This window comes from Triturus cristatus, chromosome 7, assembly GCF_964204655.1.
Source record: "Triturus cristatus chromosome 7, aTriCri1.1, whole genome shotgun sequence".
Lineage (NCBI taxonomy): Eukaryota > Metazoa > Chordata > Amphibia > Caudata > Salamandridae > Triturus > Triturus cristatus.
Window position 1 is genome coordinate 1592705119 of NC_140590.1, and position 21924 is coordinate 1592727042.

Genomic DNA, 21924 nt, shown 5'->3' on the forward strand with positions numbered 1-21924 from the left:
AATCACCCTCCATCCTCCTGTGCATTGATCATTTGGCTAAGCCGTGGGGACCCTGGAAAGCTCTTTGAAGCTCCTGTCCTCTGCCCAAATAGCAAGCACCACCCACTGTTTCCCCAAAGGGGCTTCCATTAGAGAAGAGTGTGACAATGTCTTGCGAGCTTGGCCGCCACAGGCTAATATACCTTTGTGACCATCCTTCCCAAAGTACGCGCCTACCCAGCTACTGGTGCGTCTAAACAAGAGGCCTTAGGGAAATGCATGTCGCAGTTAACAATATCAGTGGTGCAGAAACATTACGTCGGAATCCAACCTGTGCAGTTTCATGTCCTGGTGCAGTCCCCAATTATGTGATTCCACTGGACACCTCTGCCTAATGCACGTGACCTAGGTACCTGGTCCAGCTTGCTTGGCGGCCTGTCTGTGAGTCAATACACCGGCCCCAACTGGACGTACTGCTGCTGGCCGAGTCTAACGCTAAGCGCTGCATTGCCCCTACTGCGCCTGCCCCCCTAGATAGGACCTTGATTATGTTGGTAGGGGGTCTGTAGGTAAGAGCATGTGGCCATGTGAGGGGCCAAGAGGTGAGGCAAAGTACGTGCTAGGGATGTGGCTCTGACAGAGAGTTGACTCCGAGCTCTGGGCTGGGGACCATGTGAGGGGCTGAGGGGCAAGGGAAGGTGGTATGGGTTGGGTTCTGGCAGAGAGCTGTCACTGAGCAATGTCAGGATAAGCTTCCCTCTACCACAAAAGCCTGCTGAAACAGACACACTTTTTTTGTACAAACTTGTGAGCTGATATTTTGCAATGCTCTCAAAGTTGAAAATCAAAAAATCTCTAAGTTGTGAGTCTAAAGATTTCACAACTTTGAACATTAGTCAATGGGAGGCTTGCCTAGAGCGTTAGCCTGTATTAACACAGTCGAGTGCATCTCAGGTTGGTGTATGCTGCGAGTATGTGCTTGAACAGACCTTTCATTACCAAATTTTATAAATATATATAAATATCTCCCCTTTCTGACTTGTTTTTGCTGGTATGTAAGAGCAAAGAAAATTGGCCCCTACTAAGCCAGTGAGCTATGAACCTCCTGTTCACCTTCCGACATTCTGCCACCAATGCGTGAAAAAACTGTACTGCATATTTGCTGATGTTTTACAAAACAAATGCTTCTACGCCAAATTATGGTTGTTAGGGAATGGCTTCTAGATTTGCCTGGTTTGTAGAAGGGAAATGTGAATTAATACATATCCTTCGACGTATGTATAGGGCATATCCAAACTTACAACAGCACAGTGGGGAAGTGATTTTATTAAATGTTTTGTATTAACAAGATATGAACACTTGGTCATGCTAGTGCTAATGTAGAGAGAAATTATGTTCATTCATGTTTAGCTATTATACTTCATGTAGGCCTGAATTTCAAACATTGGCTGACATCTTTGCTTTGTGACACATGAACATTTTATTTCTGGGCAAGCTGAAGTTCTGAAACTATAGAGTGCAGAATTCTTTTTCCTTCTTTTCCATGTAAAGAAATATTTTATTTTATTTGTGGTTAACGTGGAATGTCGTTTTAATAAATAGCGCATTCAAGGGGCACCTGCAGTGTGCAGCATGGTCCATGTATCTTATCTTGTTAAAGATAGTGTGAGTCTGAAAGACACAGAGAGAAACTTGTATTGTGAGAGAACTTAAGAACCTATTGAGTATCAAATTGTATCATTTTGCTTTAACCTGACTGGACAGTCTTTTTAAGACGTGCGTGTAGTCCAGTAAAATTTGCTTTTATCACAGAACAGATTAGAACAGAGCAGAAGATTTTAGAATGCTCTCTCAAATACTTTTAATTTGCCCTTCCCTTTGAGGCAGCCCAATGCAGGTTCCTCCTCGGCTTCGCGAGACTTTATCTAATTGATTGTTTATTAATTGAAGCATATGCACTCTGATAATAAATTGCAGCTCGCCTGGTTTTTGCCTTCTGTAACCCATTTACTTTTAATAAACCTTCATGATTTGATACTAAAATATTCTCCGTCCTTTTTGTGGAGCCTAATGTGCTTCACATAATAATGAATGTATTGATTTGTTGAACGGGCTCAGGTGTGAAGCACCAAAATCTTCAAGGGATTAACACCGCTTTCGGTCCATCCAGAGAAGGGCTTCGCGGTTCTCTAATCTGCATAAAGAAAAGCACTAGGAACAGTACATTTATTTGTACTGGAGGAAAAAGAAAATACTGGGCCTGGCTGAACTCTGAAACATCCCTACTGTCACATTACAGATTTAGTCTTAAACTTCTTGGCAACTGTTCAATGCCAGTTGCCCATATTTTTTATTTTAGTTAATGTTTTAGGACATAATTAGGAAACACTTTGGCCAGTTACAGGCACAGCTCAACAATGAATTTATAGGTAATTTCAAACAGAAAACCACAAGATGTTGCCAGTGTCCCAAACCAGATATGAGATTTGGAATTTTTAGCCCACATCGCTTTGCATTCTGGTTCTTGTAGTTTCCTCATTATGAAGGCAAGACTGAAAGTACCAGGATGCAAAATTTTGTGGGCATAAAAGCCATGAAGTGCTCAACATCCAGTACCTAAAATGGGGCACCTTGACACTCCTCACTTTCTTCTTGCAGGAAGTAGGAGCAACACCTGTTTCTGACTATGATGTTTTAAGTCTAGACTGCTGGAGGTATGGCTTCCTGAAGTCTACATGCCTACGAGAAAACTGGTTTGGCAACTCTTTTCCTCTCACTGATACTGTGTGTCCAATTTACATTTAATTTTCCTATATATCCACTATAAAAACATTGAAAGTGGAATCGTGCTTTCTCACTCTAATCCATATTCTTTGTTTACGAGAGCTCTCACTAAAGTCTTTCAGTGGCCCATGATCTTTGACAAATTATAGTCCTACTTCTGACTAAGGCACGTCCTGTTTTTTGTTTTTGGAAATCATAGGTGTCATAAAAAATTGTACAATCTGCATCTTACCTAAGGATCCCGAAGTGACAAAGAATCTTCTCCCAAAGATAGTCTATAAGAAAGGTAAAAGAGACGTTCATTTAACAGTGCAACACTATTTACAAACCCAACAACACTCTATCATCATCATCAAATAGTTTATTTCAGAAATTCATTCCTTAATAACACAATAGAACATATACAATTGATTGCTAAAAAAAACAGGGCTCCTTGCATATATTTGCCAACTCTACGTCTATACAGACCTTCTACCTAATACATTAATACGTTAAAATCTAATCTAAACTTTTCAATCAAATACAAGATAAAAATTAAGTGTCTGAGTTAAAGATATCATATTGAAAAATTAAAAACAATAATTCATCATCACTTCTTTCCCATTAAAAAGTGTGCTCCAAGCAGCCGAAGAGACATCAGATATTTGGACGTACAGTGTACAACTATGAGACTAGTATCAGATCTAAGAATTTTTAAGGCATTGATGTAACATGTATAAACACAACTTCTGCATAAGGGTATTATCCATTTTTTCAGTGGGGGAATATATTCTTTACAAAATAGGATAAGATGGGCCACTGTCTCCATCACGGTTAAACAAGCATGACATTTATCATAAGATTCAGCTTGATGGCTCCAATTTTTGCTAAAACTCTTAGTGTTAGGAGTACCATATCTAAATTGGAAATATAATTTCTTAGCTAAGGGAGGGTAAAGCAAGATCCATAAAGTTTTCAAATGATGGTACAATTTTAAAAGCTAGACAATTGTCCACGATACTGCCACTATAACAACTTCTAAAGCTTTACTCCATCACAAAGGTATAATACTGTTCTTTAATTGATGTCCTAGAGATCATAACCAACTCTTTGTGAGCTGTTCCCAGAATCTTCCCTATTCCAACCTAGAAAATACAGATTTTACATCGTTCATCCAAGAGATCCTTTTAATATCTGTACAATCAAGCAATTCCCTTAGACCAATTTTATAAGGAGCCAATTCATCTGTGGCCCAAAGGCAATGCCAGTATTTAAATTGGGCGGCCATAATGGGGTTGTTGCCCAAATCTAAATACATAGGAATCAGTCAAGTGCTGTGGGGAAGAGCTAACAAAGATCTAGAGACTCTTTTCTCAGTAATAGAGATCATATCACATTTCATATGTCCCCATAATTCAGATCCATACATAGTGGCCCCCATAACACTATACATTTCCAAGGCAGGTGAAACTGCCCTTGAAACTGAGGTTCTATGCAGTTTGGTTATGCTAGAGCTATATTGCTGAAAAGTTGTTTGACTTTTCTGTATCTGTGAGATCCAAAAAAAGTTGTCAGACAATTTTATTCCCAAATAGTCAAAATGAGAGACCCATTCAATTTCGCCTGTGCCTATTCTCATACGTAGTGTGGGGTCTTTTTCGTGGGGGGCCATCTATTTAGTCTTGCTCTTATTCAATTCCAGACCCACTCTCTTTGCAAAATAACTCAAAAGTGTTTAAAAGTGCTGGAGGCCACAAGGGGTCTTGGACAATAACAGTGTGCCGCCTGTGAATAGGAGAGTGGATACCCTCTGGCCTCCAATTATTGGTGCATCAAATCATTCATTGTCCAACCAAGACACCACGTCATTTATACACAGGAAAAAAAGAGTGGGGGCCAAAACTGGAATTGGTTCGGTGTGCTGTCCTCCAGTATTCTATCTCACCTGTAAATAGTTACTCATATGCAATCGAATCAATTTGGAGAAGGGATCAGAAGGAGGACCCATATCATTCAGGATTGTCGAAACATTGTTCCTTGGAAACAAGTCAAAGGCTGTACATAAATCAATGAAGGCCACATACTAGTGGCCCCCATTGAATATCAAGGTTTTCCGGGAAATATTACAATAACGGAAGACCTGATCAAGCACTTTCAACTTGGATCTAAACCCAGCCTAGTAGGTTGACAATTTTTTTTTTTCAACAATCCAATCCTGGATCTTGCTTAATATTTGCCTGCAGAAAACCTTCTGCAGGCTCTCTAAGAGACCGATCGGTCTATAATTATGTTGGGTTTCAGGAAATCCCTTTTATTAAAATTGTAATGAGCTCAGCAGCATTCCAGGATGGTGGTATACTTGCCCCTTTTAGAATAAGATTAGAGATGTAGCTGATAAATGGCACCCAGAAGTCAAGAGTTTGTAAGAAAAAGATCTCCTGGGATCCTTTCCGGGCCTGGTGCTACCACACTTAGTCCCTCTTATAACATCTTTTGTGGCTTTTATAGTTAAAATCAGTATAGGGCTGTTATCAATTTTTTCCTGAAGTTGGGAGATTCAATTCATTTTTCAATACGCCATCGCACAACTTATATAAGCTGCTAAAATGGACAATCCAATCTTTAGTCTGAACAAAATATTAATGATCTTTAGGGGCTTTAGATGTTCCAATAGCAATCATATTTCAGAACAACGTATTATTATTTGATTTGGTAGCCTCAGTCAGATCCTCCCATAATAAATTCTCCCAATCCCTTCTAGCCTTATATATTTCACATTTATAGGCTTTTCTAGCATGCTGCACTAATGCTCTATTATTGCTTTTCAGAGCTTGTAATAGATTATGTTTATCTATCCTACAAGCCTTATTGAACCATGTTAAGGTAGGGCATTTCCTTGAGATTGGCTTCACATCCAGAGATAGCACGTTTGTTACATTATCAAGTAGAGAATTATGCTGGTCCATTATCATAGGTAATTCGCCTTCAACAGGATATAATTGGATGTTCATAAATGTGTCATCCACCATTACGCGTACCTTTTCCAAGACTTCAGGTTTTCTCTGTACCCAATTCCATCTTATAGCTTTTCTGTTCTTAGTACACGTTATATCTCTTTGACTCATTGTGGGTGGAACCTTCATAGGGGAATCATGCAAGACATTAGTTATAAGAGGGTTATGTTCGCTATCCATACAATCTAAGATGCTCCTATTTTCCGACTGATGCTAAAGGCCTAATTCAGCTAAAATATAATTGATTCGGCTTGTACAGCCGGGCCTGTTAAACATATGTTTGCCTATTCTGTCTGATTTATATCTACCATTGCATGCTCTTAGGATCATGGCTGTAACTTGGATAGCTTTAGCTGACCATTTAACAGGCGACAATTCGAATGCTGGTATCTCCCATTTCGTATCCAAGTCAACAGTTAGATCTCATGAACTACTTGCTAGGGGCTCAAAGGTGCTATTAAAGTCCCTTGCAAAAATAACTTTCCCCTTTCCTAAACTGGCAAACAGGCTTGCTTCTAACTGCAGGATTGTTTCGGATTCTGACCTGATACTCTGTTATATATATTATACACACTTATCGTATGGCCTTTTGATAGTTTAAGGAAAAATGCCATGATGTCATTATATTCAATAATGATCGCTTTAATTCTACAGCTAAGGGAGGTTTAAACCCACATAGCCAACCCACCTGAATGTCTTCCCTTCCTTGCATATATTGCAGGTTTATGATAACAAGCAAATCCCCCCCCCAAAAAACAGGCCTCAAACTCCACATTTTCTGAAAAAGGCAAATATTGTCTGCATCTATAAAAGATCCTCAATCTGAGTCGACCATTTTGGACACTATACCAGCAATATTCCATGAAAGAAGTTTAATAAATGTGGGTGATGCAGGTAAACTATCATTATATTCCTGCGTAACTGAAGTTATTCTAATCTTATCATCCCATTGCAAGAAAATACTTGCTGGCTGGTTACCAGAATTAATACTAAGTGCTTTATCAAGACATTCAATAAGTAAGCAATCAGCAAGACTAGTTGATTGGGTGGGAAGGCTATCCAACTATTTATAAAGGGATTCCTCTACCTGTACAATTGATGGACATACCTCTGGGTTAAAGCTTCCCATTCCCTCGCTCAAAGCAGGGTCAATTCATAGTGATACACAGGGGTCAGGATCCATTATATTATAGGTTAGCCAATCAACTTTATTCAGAGATGAAGCCTTGTCCTGTCTCTCACTATGTTTAGGCCCAGTTCTCAGAACCTCAGCTAGTCGTTAATATCGATCGGGCAGTGGATGTAGGAGCATTAGAAAATGTACAAGAATCAATCCATTGTCACTAACCCTGTAACTATATATCTATTGTAAAACACTACTCTAACAATATCATATCTATGCTGAGGATTTGTTAATCTATCAACCTTATGGATCTACTCTCTGATAATAGACAGATATTTACGAACAGTTCCCAACCAATGGATTACCTTGTTCATTAGAGATTCCTCAGTTTCAGTCATGGACTGTGAACTTTTAGGTACAGAAGTCAAAACATTTCCCTATTAACTGAGTCACAGATCCTCCATGTGGGATTTTGATCATAAAAAACTACCTTCCCGAAGGAACCTTGCTGGAGCTCCTTCTAAGGGAGTGCTTAATACAGGAGAAATGATATCTATGTTCATGACATTCAAAGCATTGTATGATTTGGTGGTAAAGCATGGTGTACATCACTACATGGTATCATGGCACTGAAAGAGAACCATACAGTTGACTCAAGATGGCAACACTACAAAATAAACATTGGATTACAACAGACTAACAAAACAAATATGTCTTGAGGGCCTTTCTGAGCACAAGATGGTTTTCTAACTGTTTTCTGTTTTTCTTCCAGAGGGATGAAATTCAATTTTGTGGTCTAAGACAGTGGTCCCCGAAGTGACCTCTAATCATACGAGCGACTCTCAGGAGAAGGAAAATCTTAGACTGCAGGTACATGTGGAGACATAATCCTGGAAACAGAAGGCCAGGTGGGACACATAAGAATGTAACAACTGGTCCTCGCCCCCACACGTGGTAGCCCTAGGCTGAGCGGATTAACAACCTGGTTAGAGTTAGCTAACTGACTGAGGGTGATGGTACATTGCTGTTGCATTCTCAGGTCATCTTGTAGTTTCTGGCACTCAGTCCAATGGTGCTTGTCTATGATTGCCTACTGTAGGAGTACTGTGCAACTTTGTACCTTTCTTGTCGTTATCCTGCCTCCTCGAGGAAGGGCGGGTATCACTGCCTCGAGTGCCTTTCCATAGTCCTTCTGGTTCCCTTAGAATAGTACAAGCATTGCTGGAAAGTAGTGCAGTGCCTACACAAGCAATGCATTGCTAGAAATTAAACAATCCAGGGATTCCTCCAGTCACAAAACACAAACTCCTGCGGCAGGAAATTTCTTATTCCAGTGGCCCCCAGTCACCATTGAAAACCCCAGATCAACTTTGGAATTCGTAGCAGCTGAAGTACCTGGACAGCAAGCAACAGCAACATCTTTTTTATCCGTGGGATGGAATGGTCTCCAATAAAAACACAGATCTTCCACAAAATAAGAAAAAACACTAGTGAAACATTTTGAAGGAGGCTATGTCCACTTAATAATCATAATCATGTTTGTTGATTAATTGCAGAAGACTGTGATGTCCTCTCATTACCAATAGGGATCCTCTCTGACCAGCTGTCCAGCTCCAATCTTAAGGTTCATGAAAACCCCAGTGCTAGACCAATCTCATGATCGGCCTGGATGTGCTTGGGCAGATCCAATCACTGTATCTTTTCTGGATGCTGCAGAGGCCCCTTCACAGAATCCACAATTAGCCAGGGTCGAAACAGTGAGCCAGAATTACAGCAACAAGCATGACACCAAGATGTCCTAGTTGGCCAATGTTATGCTTTATCAAATGTATTTCATTCACTGATTTACAGGGATAAGTCTAGCTTCCCTCTACCTTGTTACTTTTATTAAATTGACAGGCATGCTTTTAGTTTCACAAGGAGACACCTGATTGCATTCACAGCTAGGAGTGGGTTTCCCTATATTTTCAAGTCTAAATGTGATGGAAATGAGTTTAGGAAATATGTTGCCACCCCTAAGGTAAGACACACTTTCATGCATGATCAATGCAAAGGTCACTCTGAAGATATCCAAAGAATTAAACTTATTAGATGAGTGTGGACTTTTTATTTTATTTTTGTATTTTGGACATAAATGATTTATATGACTTAAGGAATACAAAATATAAGATGATCTGTGGATGGAAACAGCAACTAGAATTCAGGTGAGTGTGATGGGTTAGACATGAAGTTATTATGCATATGACATTAGCAATTCTGTCTACAGTTACTGCGCATCGGTCCATTTACATTTATAGCAGTTCCAAAAACATGTTACATCAACCATTGTTCATTAGGCTGGAACGCGATGTATTTGAGAATGTTTTCAGTAGTGGGTGGAGGGGAAGACACTCCTTGAGTTCGAAAAGACAGTGTTGAAGGTGCTCAGAAATGTGACAGCCCTTATATTCTGCAGGAAGGTACCAGAAGCAAGAGTGACTGGAGGGATGGGTGGCGGACAGAAGGTTGGCTAGTGATCAAATGGATAACCAGGATTATAGATAAAGTTAGTCTGTACAAGGTAGAAGGGCAACACTATATACTGATTTGAAAGCTAAAGCGAGTAACTGTATCATGAGTTGAAGGTAAATTGATGGCCAACTTGCCTGATATCTGCAAGACTAGGCTGAAGCAGAGAGCTGGGTGAAACAGAGTGGCATTCGGTGGTAAAACTGAATACGATTCTAAGGATAGGAGAAGAAGCAGGAAGGCCAACAAGGAGGTTGTTGCAGAAGCCCAGATTGTTTGGTGCAGAGTTGAGGTAAGGTGGGATCAATTTTACAGATGTTAAGGAAGTTATAAAACAAACACAAGGCAGGGAATAAAGGAAAGAGTTAAAGAAAAGAAACAAAACACAGAAGGGTGGCTTGAATATTGTAGTAGAGTGTTTGTTCTCATTTCTTTTTTGTTCCAAAGTGAGACCACCACGACAGGATCCAGAGAAAATGTGGGACTTGGTAAGGGATTTGCCTCCTTTATGTACCATCTGCAGTTTTTGGTGATTTCGCAATCAAACTTGTCATTGTTTTCTGAGGAAGACTGGAAATTTACGTAATCTTAAAAAGATGGGGATTGTGTTGGTCTGTGCAAAATTTGCAATGTTAGCTTATGTGAAGTTTTTTTTATTTTAATTGAGAACTTCCAATGTTAGAAAATGGGTGAAAATTATACCTAGGATTTTGTCTTAAGTTTTGGTCTTAAGACAAAATCCTAACTTAAAGTTAAACTTAAGTTAGGATTTTGTCTTAAGACCAAAACTTAAGACAAAATCCTAACTTTACTACTCCTAAATGCTTTTTGTGAATACCGAAAGTCGTAAAGTTAGGATTTTGTCTCAGATTACTTTTGTGAATCGGGCCCGAAGAGCGCAGTCTCCTTTGTGCTTCAATATGGAAGACCATTTCTTCTCTGGAAAGCATTGGTATCTGGTACCTTTATTTAAATTCCACTCTTTCTCCTGCCCACAATGATGACTCTGGGATAGGATGACCACTTCTCTCTAGGTCATTAAGGGCACTGTTTTCAACCATGGACTTTTGTGTGATCGCCTATAGCAGTTTTAGCGCTGTTGTCATTATTTGCTTTCACTCAACTAAACAAACACATCTGAAACAGTGAATTGCAGGTGAAAAGATCAGCACTGGAGACAGGGTATGTAATGCCCTGGAGTGAGGCATATTTCAGGACCCTAGATTCTAATCCATTTCGAAATGAAGTCTTTCAGGAAGAAGGACACAGTTACACACATCTACACACAGAGGGACGCAGCTAGACATAGGGAGACACATCAAGATATAGGAGACAAGAGGTAACAAAGCGAAACATAGAATAGATTTGCACTAAGTAACACAACCACTGGAAGACAAGGAACATGGAACGTGAGGGACATGGATACTGAATCCTGTTAAACATACTTCATTCTTCAATAGTTCACATCTACAGCACCAATGCATCATCCAGAAGGCCCACAGTACTTGGAGGCAGTAACAGTATATAAAACAAAGTAACATAACAAAATTGGTATGGTTTGGATACTTGTTTTTTCATGTCATTTGCATTCTCTACATCTCTTACCTATACTACGTGTTCTCTGGACATTAAACTTATAAGATACAGCAGACGGGGAGACAAATTAGAGAAATGTAACAGCATAAAAGTTTATTATTGGCCTGGTGCATGGGACTAACCTAGGACTGACAAACACTAACACTCAAAAGTGATGGTTCACAGATACTCCTTGGGCCACAGTTCACTGGGTCACAATGCATCACAGAGAGTCACTGTTTCAATAAGTCATATCTGGTGCACAATGATAAAAAAGCTGTCCATTTTACTTTTGTGGCTAATAATTTGGCAGACTGATTATTTTACCTTGTGGCTTGACATAATGGAAAGCAATCTGGAAGGAAGACTGTATCAGAAGGAATATGAAACTGGTGTAATATATCATCTGAAGGAACCGCCCGGTGCGTCCTACAAAGGAAAGAAGCAGTAAGACACTACATTACAGGCCGGATACATGGTGCAAGTTGCCATATTATAAAAATCTCAAAGTACTGTTTGACACTGATTATATTTTTTCACGGGAGCAATAGAGTGATGTAGGAAAGAAACATTTCCTGTAATATCTACATACTACAAAGCCCCTTCTTTGTACTTTAGCCATGTTTTTTACCCAAACTATCACAGGAAAAGAACATGGCCTTTCCATTAATACAGATTCCAGTCCAAAGCTAAGGATAGTGACAGACTATAGAGAGGTGTCTCATTAAAAGTGACTTCTTTATCCAAAGGCAAACATCACTTTAAAATGTTTGACAATCGTTAAAGTCCAGGTCTTAACTTCTCTTGCTTAACCACTCTTCCTGAAGATGTGGTCAAGTGGCTAAGTTGTTGACCTCTGAACTTGCAAATCTGGGTTCTTGAGCAAAATGTTGTGAATCTGAGCAATTAATGTTATCTCTCCATGTACCCGAAGATTTAAATCTGTGTAATAAAAATGTGTAATGTAAACGTGCAAATAAATATGTGACAACCACCTGTATAATGTGTAGATTTGATCCCTCCCAACGACCACCTCTCATTGCATCATGGATTCTCTAAACCTTTCTGAAATGTCCACACAAACCATACTCCACTATATAGAGTATCTAATATATGCGATTATCTTACTACAAGCCGGACTTAACAGATACACACACCCTTCATGGCTCATACGGTCTCTTGTCCCATTGAATCCTGGGTGACATCCATGGATTCCTTCTAAAACAATACACAAGGGGACTCAGGAGGAAGAACTTCAGCTTAATAACAGCACTTTGACCACATATTTCATTTTGCTATTTCACACTGGAGCTCCCCCCACACATTGAAGGCTTTAACCTGCCCGCCCACTGACTGAAGACTATTTACTCCTCTAGAACAAACCATTTATGTGGTCAAACAAACCTGCTGATGTTTTGGGAGGAGTCACAGATTGTTCTTTAATCCTCAATACATGGGATCAACAATCCTGGGGCCTCACTGACATTTGTCTGTACTTCAATGATGGGGAGGGAGGGGGGCATTTCAAACACAAGGTGCACTGACCGAGTCTGCAATGTAACATACCTGTCTCTAAGACCCACATTTCTCATTTCCTAGGGGCCCCCTCTAGCGTTGCATTGACTGTGCACCACACCAAATGTGATTCACAATCAGCGCACCTCCGGGTTGCTGCGTTGTCGCTGTGCCCACATACATAACATGGCATAGACACAATGGCAAATGCATGGTGTCATGCCCCATTGTGATCATGCAACTGTTTCCCCTTCTGTAATACAAAAGTGCTGTGGGGGCACTAAAAGTGGGTGGAAATGCCCGTTTCACCCCCTGGGCAAGACGCTATAATACTGGCCTTGGCGTTTAAGCATCTTCTACTGAAAGCAGGCATTAACTGTAGGACAATGCATCAATAAATATACAATTATGCTCACAGTAAAAAGTGCAGAGAAAAGGCAGCATGCAAACAGAAAAACAGATACATAAATGTAACTACAAGTGGAAAGCTTTAAAAATAAAATGTATGCCGATGAATACCTGGCCAGTCTCCAGTTATTGTACCAGGTTACTCGAAATTCGCTTTATGCTCAGGCATCAAAATAGTTATAACTGATATCAGAAATCCTATAATGTCATACTTAACAATTATGCAGTATCTAATGTATTGTGTTTTCTCCCTCTCTTTCTCTCGCTTCGCTCTCAATCTCTTTACCTTCCTCTCTCACTTTCTAGCTCCCTTGCTCTTTTTCAGTTCCTATTCCCTCTCCTTCTTCTTTCTGTCTCTCTTCCTCTTTGTCTATCTTTTACTCTCTCCTCTTTTCTGACTTTCTGTGACTAGCAGGCTATTTATTAGTGGGCAAGTAGTCACTCTGAAAGGTTTATTTTGGTTCTGGAAGAAAAAGAGGATACTGTGGAGCAGTCAGTGGACTATGGCCCTATTAGAAATTTCATTTTAGATTGAGGGGCGCTGTGCAAACACTTCTCAAGCAAGAACTACAATTCTTGTCAAGGTGAACCACAAAAGACAATAAATTAACCTGTGCCTAACCCTCTGGTGGCTTGGCACAAATGTAGTCAGGCTTAAATTATCGGTACTGTGTAAACTATTTATGCAGCACACAAGCAATAATAAAGTGAAAATACAACAAAATAGATATTCCACACCAATTTAGACAAATAAAGTAGAATTCAATAGCTAAAATGAGACCAAAACAACAACAATCAATTTTAAGTAAAAACAGCACCAAAAAAAGAGTAAGTGCTAACTGTGGGTATCTGGTCGCTCTAGACCATGACAAAGTCACAAGTTCAGGCTGACCGCTATGGAGTGCGGACTAGATAGACAGCAGGTTAGCCCCACTGAAAAAGTTGCCTTTTCAAAGTCCGGTGAGCAGAGTTCAAAACTTCAGGATTTCACAATAGGAGCTCAACTGATGCCAGTCAAGGGTTCAGGACCTGGTGAGGCACCTCTTGGGGATCAGGAACTCACTCCAGCAGAGGCCAGCAGGCCTCATGCAGGTCCAGCTAGGTCCGGGTGCTGGCCCAGGCAGGGCAAGTTACAGCAAGCAGGTGAGCTGGGCAGTTGCAGGGAGGTCTCTGAAGCTTGTTGTATTCCTGTAGCTCAGAACACAAGGACAGCCAACGGAACATTGGAGCCACTCCGGTTAGCCTGGAATGAAGGGAGCAGGTCCAGTCTTCCTTCTCAGAGAGCAGGGTAGGCCTCTAAAAAAACAAGGCAGGCCTCAAGCAGAAGATCAGTCCTCTGGGGAACAAACCAGGCTTCAAGCAGCAGGGCAGTTCTGTGGTAGCAGCAAGACAGTCCTGTGAAGACCAAGGCAGGTCTCAAGCAGCAGGGCAGTCCTCTGGGGAACAAGGCAGTCCTTCTTCTGTAATGTCCACAGGTCCAGGAGTGTACTGATGAGCGGCTCAGGAGGTCCAACATTTATACCTGGCATCACCCCTTGAACTGGAGGAAACTTCTAGTCCACTCCCACATCTAGTTCTGGAAAGTTCCTTCCTTCCCCTATCTTCCCCTGCCCAGGCTCAAAAAGGTCAATGGAGACAAGAGGCTGGTGTCAAGTTCCCTTGTGATAGTGGTGGAGGCAGCCCTTTGACATGTAAGTGGGGCAGTGAACAGCTCCACCCAAAGCCGAAGTGAGCAAACAAAGCAGTCCTGGCAATTTTATGAGACTGGCCCCTTGGGGTGGAGGAGGAGGGGTTGGGCAAGTGTGCAAGTGTTAAGCACTGCTGCTTCACTAAACCGGCCTCCAGAACTGCTGATTTTGTTACTGGGGGGTGATATTGCAGTACTGCAGCAAAACCGCCCCCCACCGCTCCAAAACCAGCACCCACCATTCCAGTCTCCTGGGGAAACGCATGATGCCCGCTACCACCTGTACGGCCCTGGCCCTGGCCCTCCCATTCTGGCTGGATGGCCCGCTCCCAGCTACACCCAGGTCCTATTGTTCACTGCCTAGGCATTCCTAATGGGGGAGCAATTAAAAGGCCCAGGGAGCTGGAAACTGTTATAAAACTTCCGAAAGGTTTAGTGCAGGAAGATTTACAAGTTTGCGGGTATCCACTGCAATTTCCAGTTTCCCCCGGAACTTCACATTCCCTTCCCTGCTTCTGTATTTAGAAAAGCAGGAAACCTGCTTTATTGGTAGATTTCTGTATTCACAAAATGCATTTTATCACAGTGAAACTGTACGAGTCCTGATTCTTCAGACCACAGTATACTCTTTCAAGTTGCTTTAGGTAAGTAAAAACAGTTATAAATGGGAGCCAAAGTGTTGAGAGATGCCACGATTTCTGCGATCAGCACCCTACAAAACCCCTAAATAAATAAGCAGGGTGTTTCTCAAAGGGTGATAAACTACATTCTACTTGACCGCCCTATGTGCAGTAGTCAAATCCCATTTCATGCAGTGTGTTCACATACCTTTCATTGTCACAGGCGATGGGTTCGGAAACAGTGGAATCAGAAGAAGAAACAGGAAGTAGACAACCGATAACCCGTTGTACCGGATTGATATAGCTGTGAAGTACAAAATATAGCTGTTAGCAAACACTCTGGTACCTTATCTTAAATTTTATACAGATGTATTACATGTTACGTTGAATTATATTATGTTGTTATAATTTGATAAATAGGTCCTGTTACTTTTTGTATTGTGTACTGTTGTGGCATGTAGTATTATATATTATTTTTGTAAGCCATAATATGTTATATTCTATGTGGTGCTACTTTATATTCTGTCATGGATTATTTCATATCATGTTTTATTATTTTATGTTGTATCAAGTTTTGTAATGGCATGTTAGCTATGTTATGTTTTCTTCTACATTGCATAGTATAGGTTTTAATATAACGATATGTGATGTTTTCTTGCACGATTTAATATTACGTTATTTTATGCTTTGGGTGTAAATATATACACTAAGGACAACAAGATCTCCAGCTAAACACAGTGGAGTATATTCGAATGCATGTAAATCGGAAGACGATATACACCTCATACAAGGGAAGAAATGCCCAAGAGAACACATGAGAGAAGCCAAACGGGAATTGTGCACCCAGATATATCTATAGCAACATACCCAGATTCGGGATCTTGTGCGCCATGCCGCGAGACTGCACAAGAGGTGCCCTCACCAAGTCAGGGTGTCTTACATACCCACGTGAACGGAATTCATGTCAAATTTTCAGAAAATTCACACAAAATGATATACACGTCACAAATTACTGCTTTAATTCACAAAAACGCTCTTGCTCACCTGAAAGCTGAAAGCGCTGCTGCTACGCGCTCACTCAGACCCCCACCTTCAGGGAAACGACATCAGCGCCAGCGCGCCAAAGGCGGAGCCACGCCCACTGCGAGGCCACGCCCACCGACCGACTACTTAAACGCTTGAAAAGCGCAACGATCCCATTCATTGATCCCCTCTGAGGCGGAAAGCTGGAGGTTTTTGCTAAAGCTTCACTATTTTAAAAACTGTCACAAATTACTGCTTTAATTCACAAAAACGCTCTTGCTCACCTGAAAGCTGAAAGCGCTGCTGCTACGCGCTCACTCAGACCCCCACCTTCAGGGAAACGACATCAGCGCCAGCGCGCCAAAGGCGGAGCCACGCCCACTGCGAGGCCACGCCCACCGACCGACTACTTAAACGCTTGAAAAGCGCAACGATCCCATTCATTGATCCCCTCTGAGGCGGAAAGCCGGAGGTTTTTGCTAAAGCTTCACTATTTTAAAAACTGTCACAAATTACTGCTTTAATTCACAAAAACGCTCTTGCTCACCTGAAAGCTGAAAGCGCTGCTGCTACGCGCTCACTCAGACCCCCACCTTCAGGGAAACGACATCAGCGCCAGCGCGCCAAAGGCGGAGCCACGCCCACTGCGAGGCCACGCCCACCGACCGACTACTTAAACGCTTGAAAAGCGCAACGATCCCATTCATTGATCCCCTCTGAGGCGGAAAGCCGGAGGTTTTTGCTAAAGCTTCACTATTTTAAAAACTGTCACAAATTACTGCTTTAATTCACAAAAACGCTCTTGCTCACCTGAAAGCTGAAAGCGCTGCTGCTACGCGCTCACTCAGACCCCCACCTTCAGGGAAACGACATCAGCGCCAGCGCACCAAAGGCGGAGCAACACCCACTGCGAGGCCACGCCCACCGACCGACTACTTAAACGCTTGAAAAGCGCAACGATCCCATTCATTGATCCCCTCTGAGGCGGAAAGCCGGAGGTTTTTGCTAAAGCTTCACTATTTTAAAAACTGTCACAAATTACTGCTTTAATTCACAAAAACGCTCTTGCTCACCTGAAAGCTGAAAGCGCTGCTGCTACGCGCTCACTCAGACCCCCACCTTCAGGGAAACGACATCAGCGCCAGCGCGCCAAAGGCGGAGCCACGCCCACTGCGAGGCCACGCCCACCGACCGACTACTTAAACGCTTGAAAAGCGCAACGATCCCATTCATTGATCCCCTCTGAGGCGGAAAGCCGGAGGTTTTTGCTAAAGCTTCACTATTTTAAAAACTGTCACAAATTACTGCTTTAATTCACAAAAACGCTCTTGCTCACCTGAAAGCTGAAAGCGCTGCTGCTACTCGCTCACTCAGACCCCCACCTTCAGGGAAACGACATCAGCGCCAGCGCGCCAAAGGCGGAGCCACGCCCACTGCGAGGCCACGCCCACCGACCGACTACTTAAACGCTTGAAAAGCGCAACGATCCCATTCATTGATCCCCTCTGAGGCGGAAAGCCGGAGGTTTTTGCTAAAGCTTCACTATTTTAAAAACTGTCACAAATTACTGCTTTAATTCACAAAAACGCTCTTGCTCACCTGAAAGCTGAAAGCGCTGCTGCTACGCGCTCACTCAGACCCCCACCTTCAGGGAAACGACATCAGCGCCAGCGCGTCAAAGGCGGAGCCACGCCCACTGCGAGGCCACGCCCACCGACCGACTACTTAAACGCTTGAAAAGCGCAACGATCCCATTCATTGATCCCCTCTGAGGCGGAAAGCCGGAGGTTTTTGCTAAAGCTTCACTATTTTAAAAACTGTCACAAATTACTGCTTTAATTCACAAAAACGCTCTTGCTCACCTGAAAGCTGAAAGCGCTGCTGCTACGCGCTCACTCAGACCCCCACCTTCAGGGAAACGACATCAGCGCCAGCGCGCCAAAGGCGGAGCCACGCCCACTGCGAGGCCACGCCCACCGACCGACTACTTAAACGCTTGAAAAGCGCAACGATCCCATTCATTGATCCCCTCTGAGGCGGAAAGCCGGAGGTTTTTGCTAAAGCTTCACTATTTTAAAAACTGTCACAAATTACTGCTTTAATTCACAAAAACGCTCTTGCTCACCTGAAAGCTGAAAGCGCTGCTGCTACGCGCTCACTCAGACCCCCACCTTCAGGGAAACGACATCAGCGCCAGCGCGCCAAAGGCGGAGCCACGCCCACTGCGAGGCCACGCCCATTACGTCCATTATAAATGTGTCGACCTCCCCAGCGCAGCGGACGAGCGCAGCGGGAGCGCCGTTTGCGCGCCGAAGGCGCGCCTAAGGCAAGCCCGTCTGCGCCCGTCCGCGCACGGCCGGGCCCAGGGCCAGAACCCCTGCCCGATTCCCTTCACCCAACGATAAAGTACTCCCGCAGAGATCTATTGAGCCTCAGACCTCCCCCACCCTCCTGTGATTACATCTATAATCTCAAGGGACCTTTCACTTGCTGCTCCTCATGCAAACCAGTGCAGCTCACGCTACCCTCTAAACCCAGCAAACCTGCCACCCTTAACTTTGCCTCTCTGAATTGCCGTTCATTTCCCAAACATGCGATTCAGATTGCCGACATTATAGAAGACCATGGAATTGATATACTCTTCCTCACGGAAACATGGCTCGGCCCTCATTCTCAATCTGACATGGTCCTAGCAACCCCACAGGGCTACTGTATTCAATCCTTACCCCGTCCTCTAGGCAGAGGAGGCGGGTTAGCCATCATTCATCGAGAACACCTCCACTGCAAAACCCACGACGCACAGATTATCGACGCAGAAAGTCTGCACTTTTCTGTCACACTTAACCCAACCACCTCCCTTACAGGACTCCTCATCTACCGCCCTCCCGGCATCCCGGGTCCCTTCACCTGTTCGCTTCTGGACTTAGTCACAACGCAAGCCCACTCCCTTTCAAACTACATGATAGTTGGAGACTTGAACATCCACCTAAACGACCCGGCCAACTCGGTAGCCCACGATCTGATTCAAGATCTAGCGGCTCTCGATATCCATCTTTTAAACTCCGGAGCCACCCACACCAAGGGCCACCTTTTAGACCCCGTATTCACCAACTCGTCCTCAATGCTTGCCAAGGAGGCCTTTCCCCTCCCCTGGACAGACCACTTCCTGGTCTCTTTTCAATTACCTGGAACCTCCACGACAAACCGTACCCCCCCTACCTTCAGTAAGGATAGGACCTGGCCCAGACTCTCCACGGACGATTGGCCCAGACCCTGGAAAAAAACATCCCTGCCCAGGCCGAAGACCCAAACACGGCTGATAAAAGATTCAGAGACTGGATTACCGTCTCCCTAGACCTTATACTCCCACTCAGAAATAGAGAGAATAAAAACGGCAAACATGGCTCAGCACCATGGTACTCCGCAGAGTTAAGAACACTGCGCAAAAATTGCAAAAAGGCCGAACGACTCTGGAGAAAGACTTGGCAACATGCCAACAAAGAAGCCTACCAATCTGCGGTCAAAATTTACAAAGAGGCTATCAAATTAGCCAAAGCTTCCTACTACTACACACGTATACAAGAAGCATCCAATTCAGCCCGAGAATCTTTTCTGATCGTCAAAGAGCTGACCAAGGTCCCCACCACCTCCTCCTCCATCACCCCCAAAGTTGACAGAAGTAACGAGCTAGCCAACTTTTTCAACGAGAAAATCACCCGGATCCTGGCCTCCCTCCCTCCCCCCAGTACCCCCTACATTATGGAAAGTAGCACTTCCCCCGAATAGACTGAAAGCATCTGTCGTTCTGCGCTTCAGACTTTCCGACCTGTCACCCACGTAGAGGTTGAGCGAACCTTAGTTAAAATGAAAAGTGGTTCCCCCTTAGACCCAGCCCCTATCAGGTTCCTCAAGACCGTAGCCTCAGTAATCGTCCCTACCATTACGGACCTTATCAACTGTTCGTTCTCCCATGGAACCGTCCCCGACAGCTGGAAGAGTGCTGTGGTTAAAGCACTCTTAAAAAAACCCCAGCTAGATCCATCGGACCTGTCCAACTATAGGCCAATATCCCTGCTCCCGGGCATTAGTAAAGTCACCGAGAAATTGGTAAACATTCAACTATCCCAGTTCCTCGAAACAAATAAACTGCTCCGACAATCCCAAACCGGTTTTCGCCCAGGCCATGGAACTGACACCGCACTCCTTGCAGTGATTGAAGAGGCAAGGGGCTTACTAGATTCAGGAGGATCAGTGGCAGTGATCCTCCTGGATCTAAGTGCAGCCTTCGACACGGTCAACCACCGTGTCCTTCTGAGTAGACTGACAAATGCAGGACTTACCGGGACAGCTATCTAATGGATCGAATCCTATCTTACAGGACGCACCTTTCAAGTATGGGATGACAGCCACCACTCATCCACCCTCCCACTCACTAGCGGCGTTCCCCAGGGCTCCTCCCTAAGCCCGACGCTTTTTAACGTCTATATGGCCCCCCTCGAGGACGTGGTAACACCTTTTAACATCAAAATGGTGAGTTACGCTGACGACACTCAACTAGTCGTCTCCCTGTCCCAGCTGATTGACCATCCTGAAAATCTTACCAACTGCCTCATAAACATCCACAACTGGATGAACGAATCATCTTTGAAACTGAATGGGACCAAGACTGAGGTAATGTTACTCGGCAAGCAATGGACAACTATCCCTCCCACGATATGGCCCGATGTGTTCGGCGAAATCCCCCCCCCCAAATCGGAAATCAAGACACTCGGGGTATGGCTAGAGCCACAGCTTACAATGAAGACCCAGGCAACCAAAACTTCGGGCACATGCTTTGGGCTCATGCGGACGACCCGTAAAATTCTGCCCTTACTACCACCCATGTCCAGAAAGCTCCTTATCCAAGGCCTAGTGTTGTCCCGTTTGGACTACAGCAATCTGGTCTATTTGGGAGCACCCGAGGCTACCATCACGAAACTCCAGCGGACACAAAACGCGGCAGCACGCATGATTACCAACACCCCCTCCAGATTATCCGCCAAGCCAGCCCTCAAAGCCCTGCATTGGCTGCCTGTGCGCCAAAGGGTGCACTTTAAAGCAATGTGTATCACACACAAGCTCTACAACGGATCTGGCCCTGCGATCCTCAGTGAAATGATCACTCCTTATACAGCAACCAGATCGCTACGATCTCAAAATGAGAATCTAGTCCGCATCCCCAGATTCAAAAAAGTCCGCACAGGAGGTCGTCAATTCTCAGTTCAGGCGGCTAAGGGCTGGAACGCACTCCCTCGCGCCCTCAGACTGGAATCCAACTTCCTTGCGTTCCGAAAAAAATTAAAGACCCATCTGTTCCCCAAATAATACCCTTCGGCTTCCTCCCCTCTCAACAGGATTCAAGCTACATAGCGCGGGGATGCCCTTGGGTCACCAGGCGCTTTAGAAATCGCTTAAATCAAAATAAATAAATAAATAAATTTAAATGGGAGCCATTTAAAAAGTGTGTGGTTGTGCTGAACATGTGGAACAGATATAAATCCACGCTGAACACCCTGCACTATATCATATCCTGGTTCTAGTACTGATTGAGAACTATCAACTTGTTTCATCCATGTTTGCAAAATTCTAGGAAGCTGGACGAAACCATAACATTGGGTCATTTTGAGCCACTTCCTGGTCTTTTGGAGGGGTTCTCATCGGAAGAAGAGG

At 43.5% G+C, this 21924-nt stretch overlaps 1 protein-coding gene across 1 annotated transcript in view; it reads right to left on the bottom strand.

Moving 5' to 3' along the window:
* LOC146812454 (piezo-type mechanosensitive ion channel component 2-like) overlaps positions 1–15492 on the bottom strand; it is a 711007-nt gene extending 695515 nt beyond the window's left edge. Inside the window, exons 1-3 of the mRNA XM_085619448.1 lie at positions 15401–15492; positions 11290–11391; positions 2996–3038 (exon numbers count right to left, since the gene is read on the bottom strand). Coding sequence (XP_085475574.1) covers positions 2996–3038; positions 11290–11391; positions 15401–15407 — 152 coding nt within the window. The 5' untranslated portion in view covers positions 15408–15492. The remainder of the gene's footprint in view (positions 1–2995; positions 3039–11289; positions 11392–15400) is intronic.
* Positions 15493–21924: the final 6432 nt, after the last annotated feature.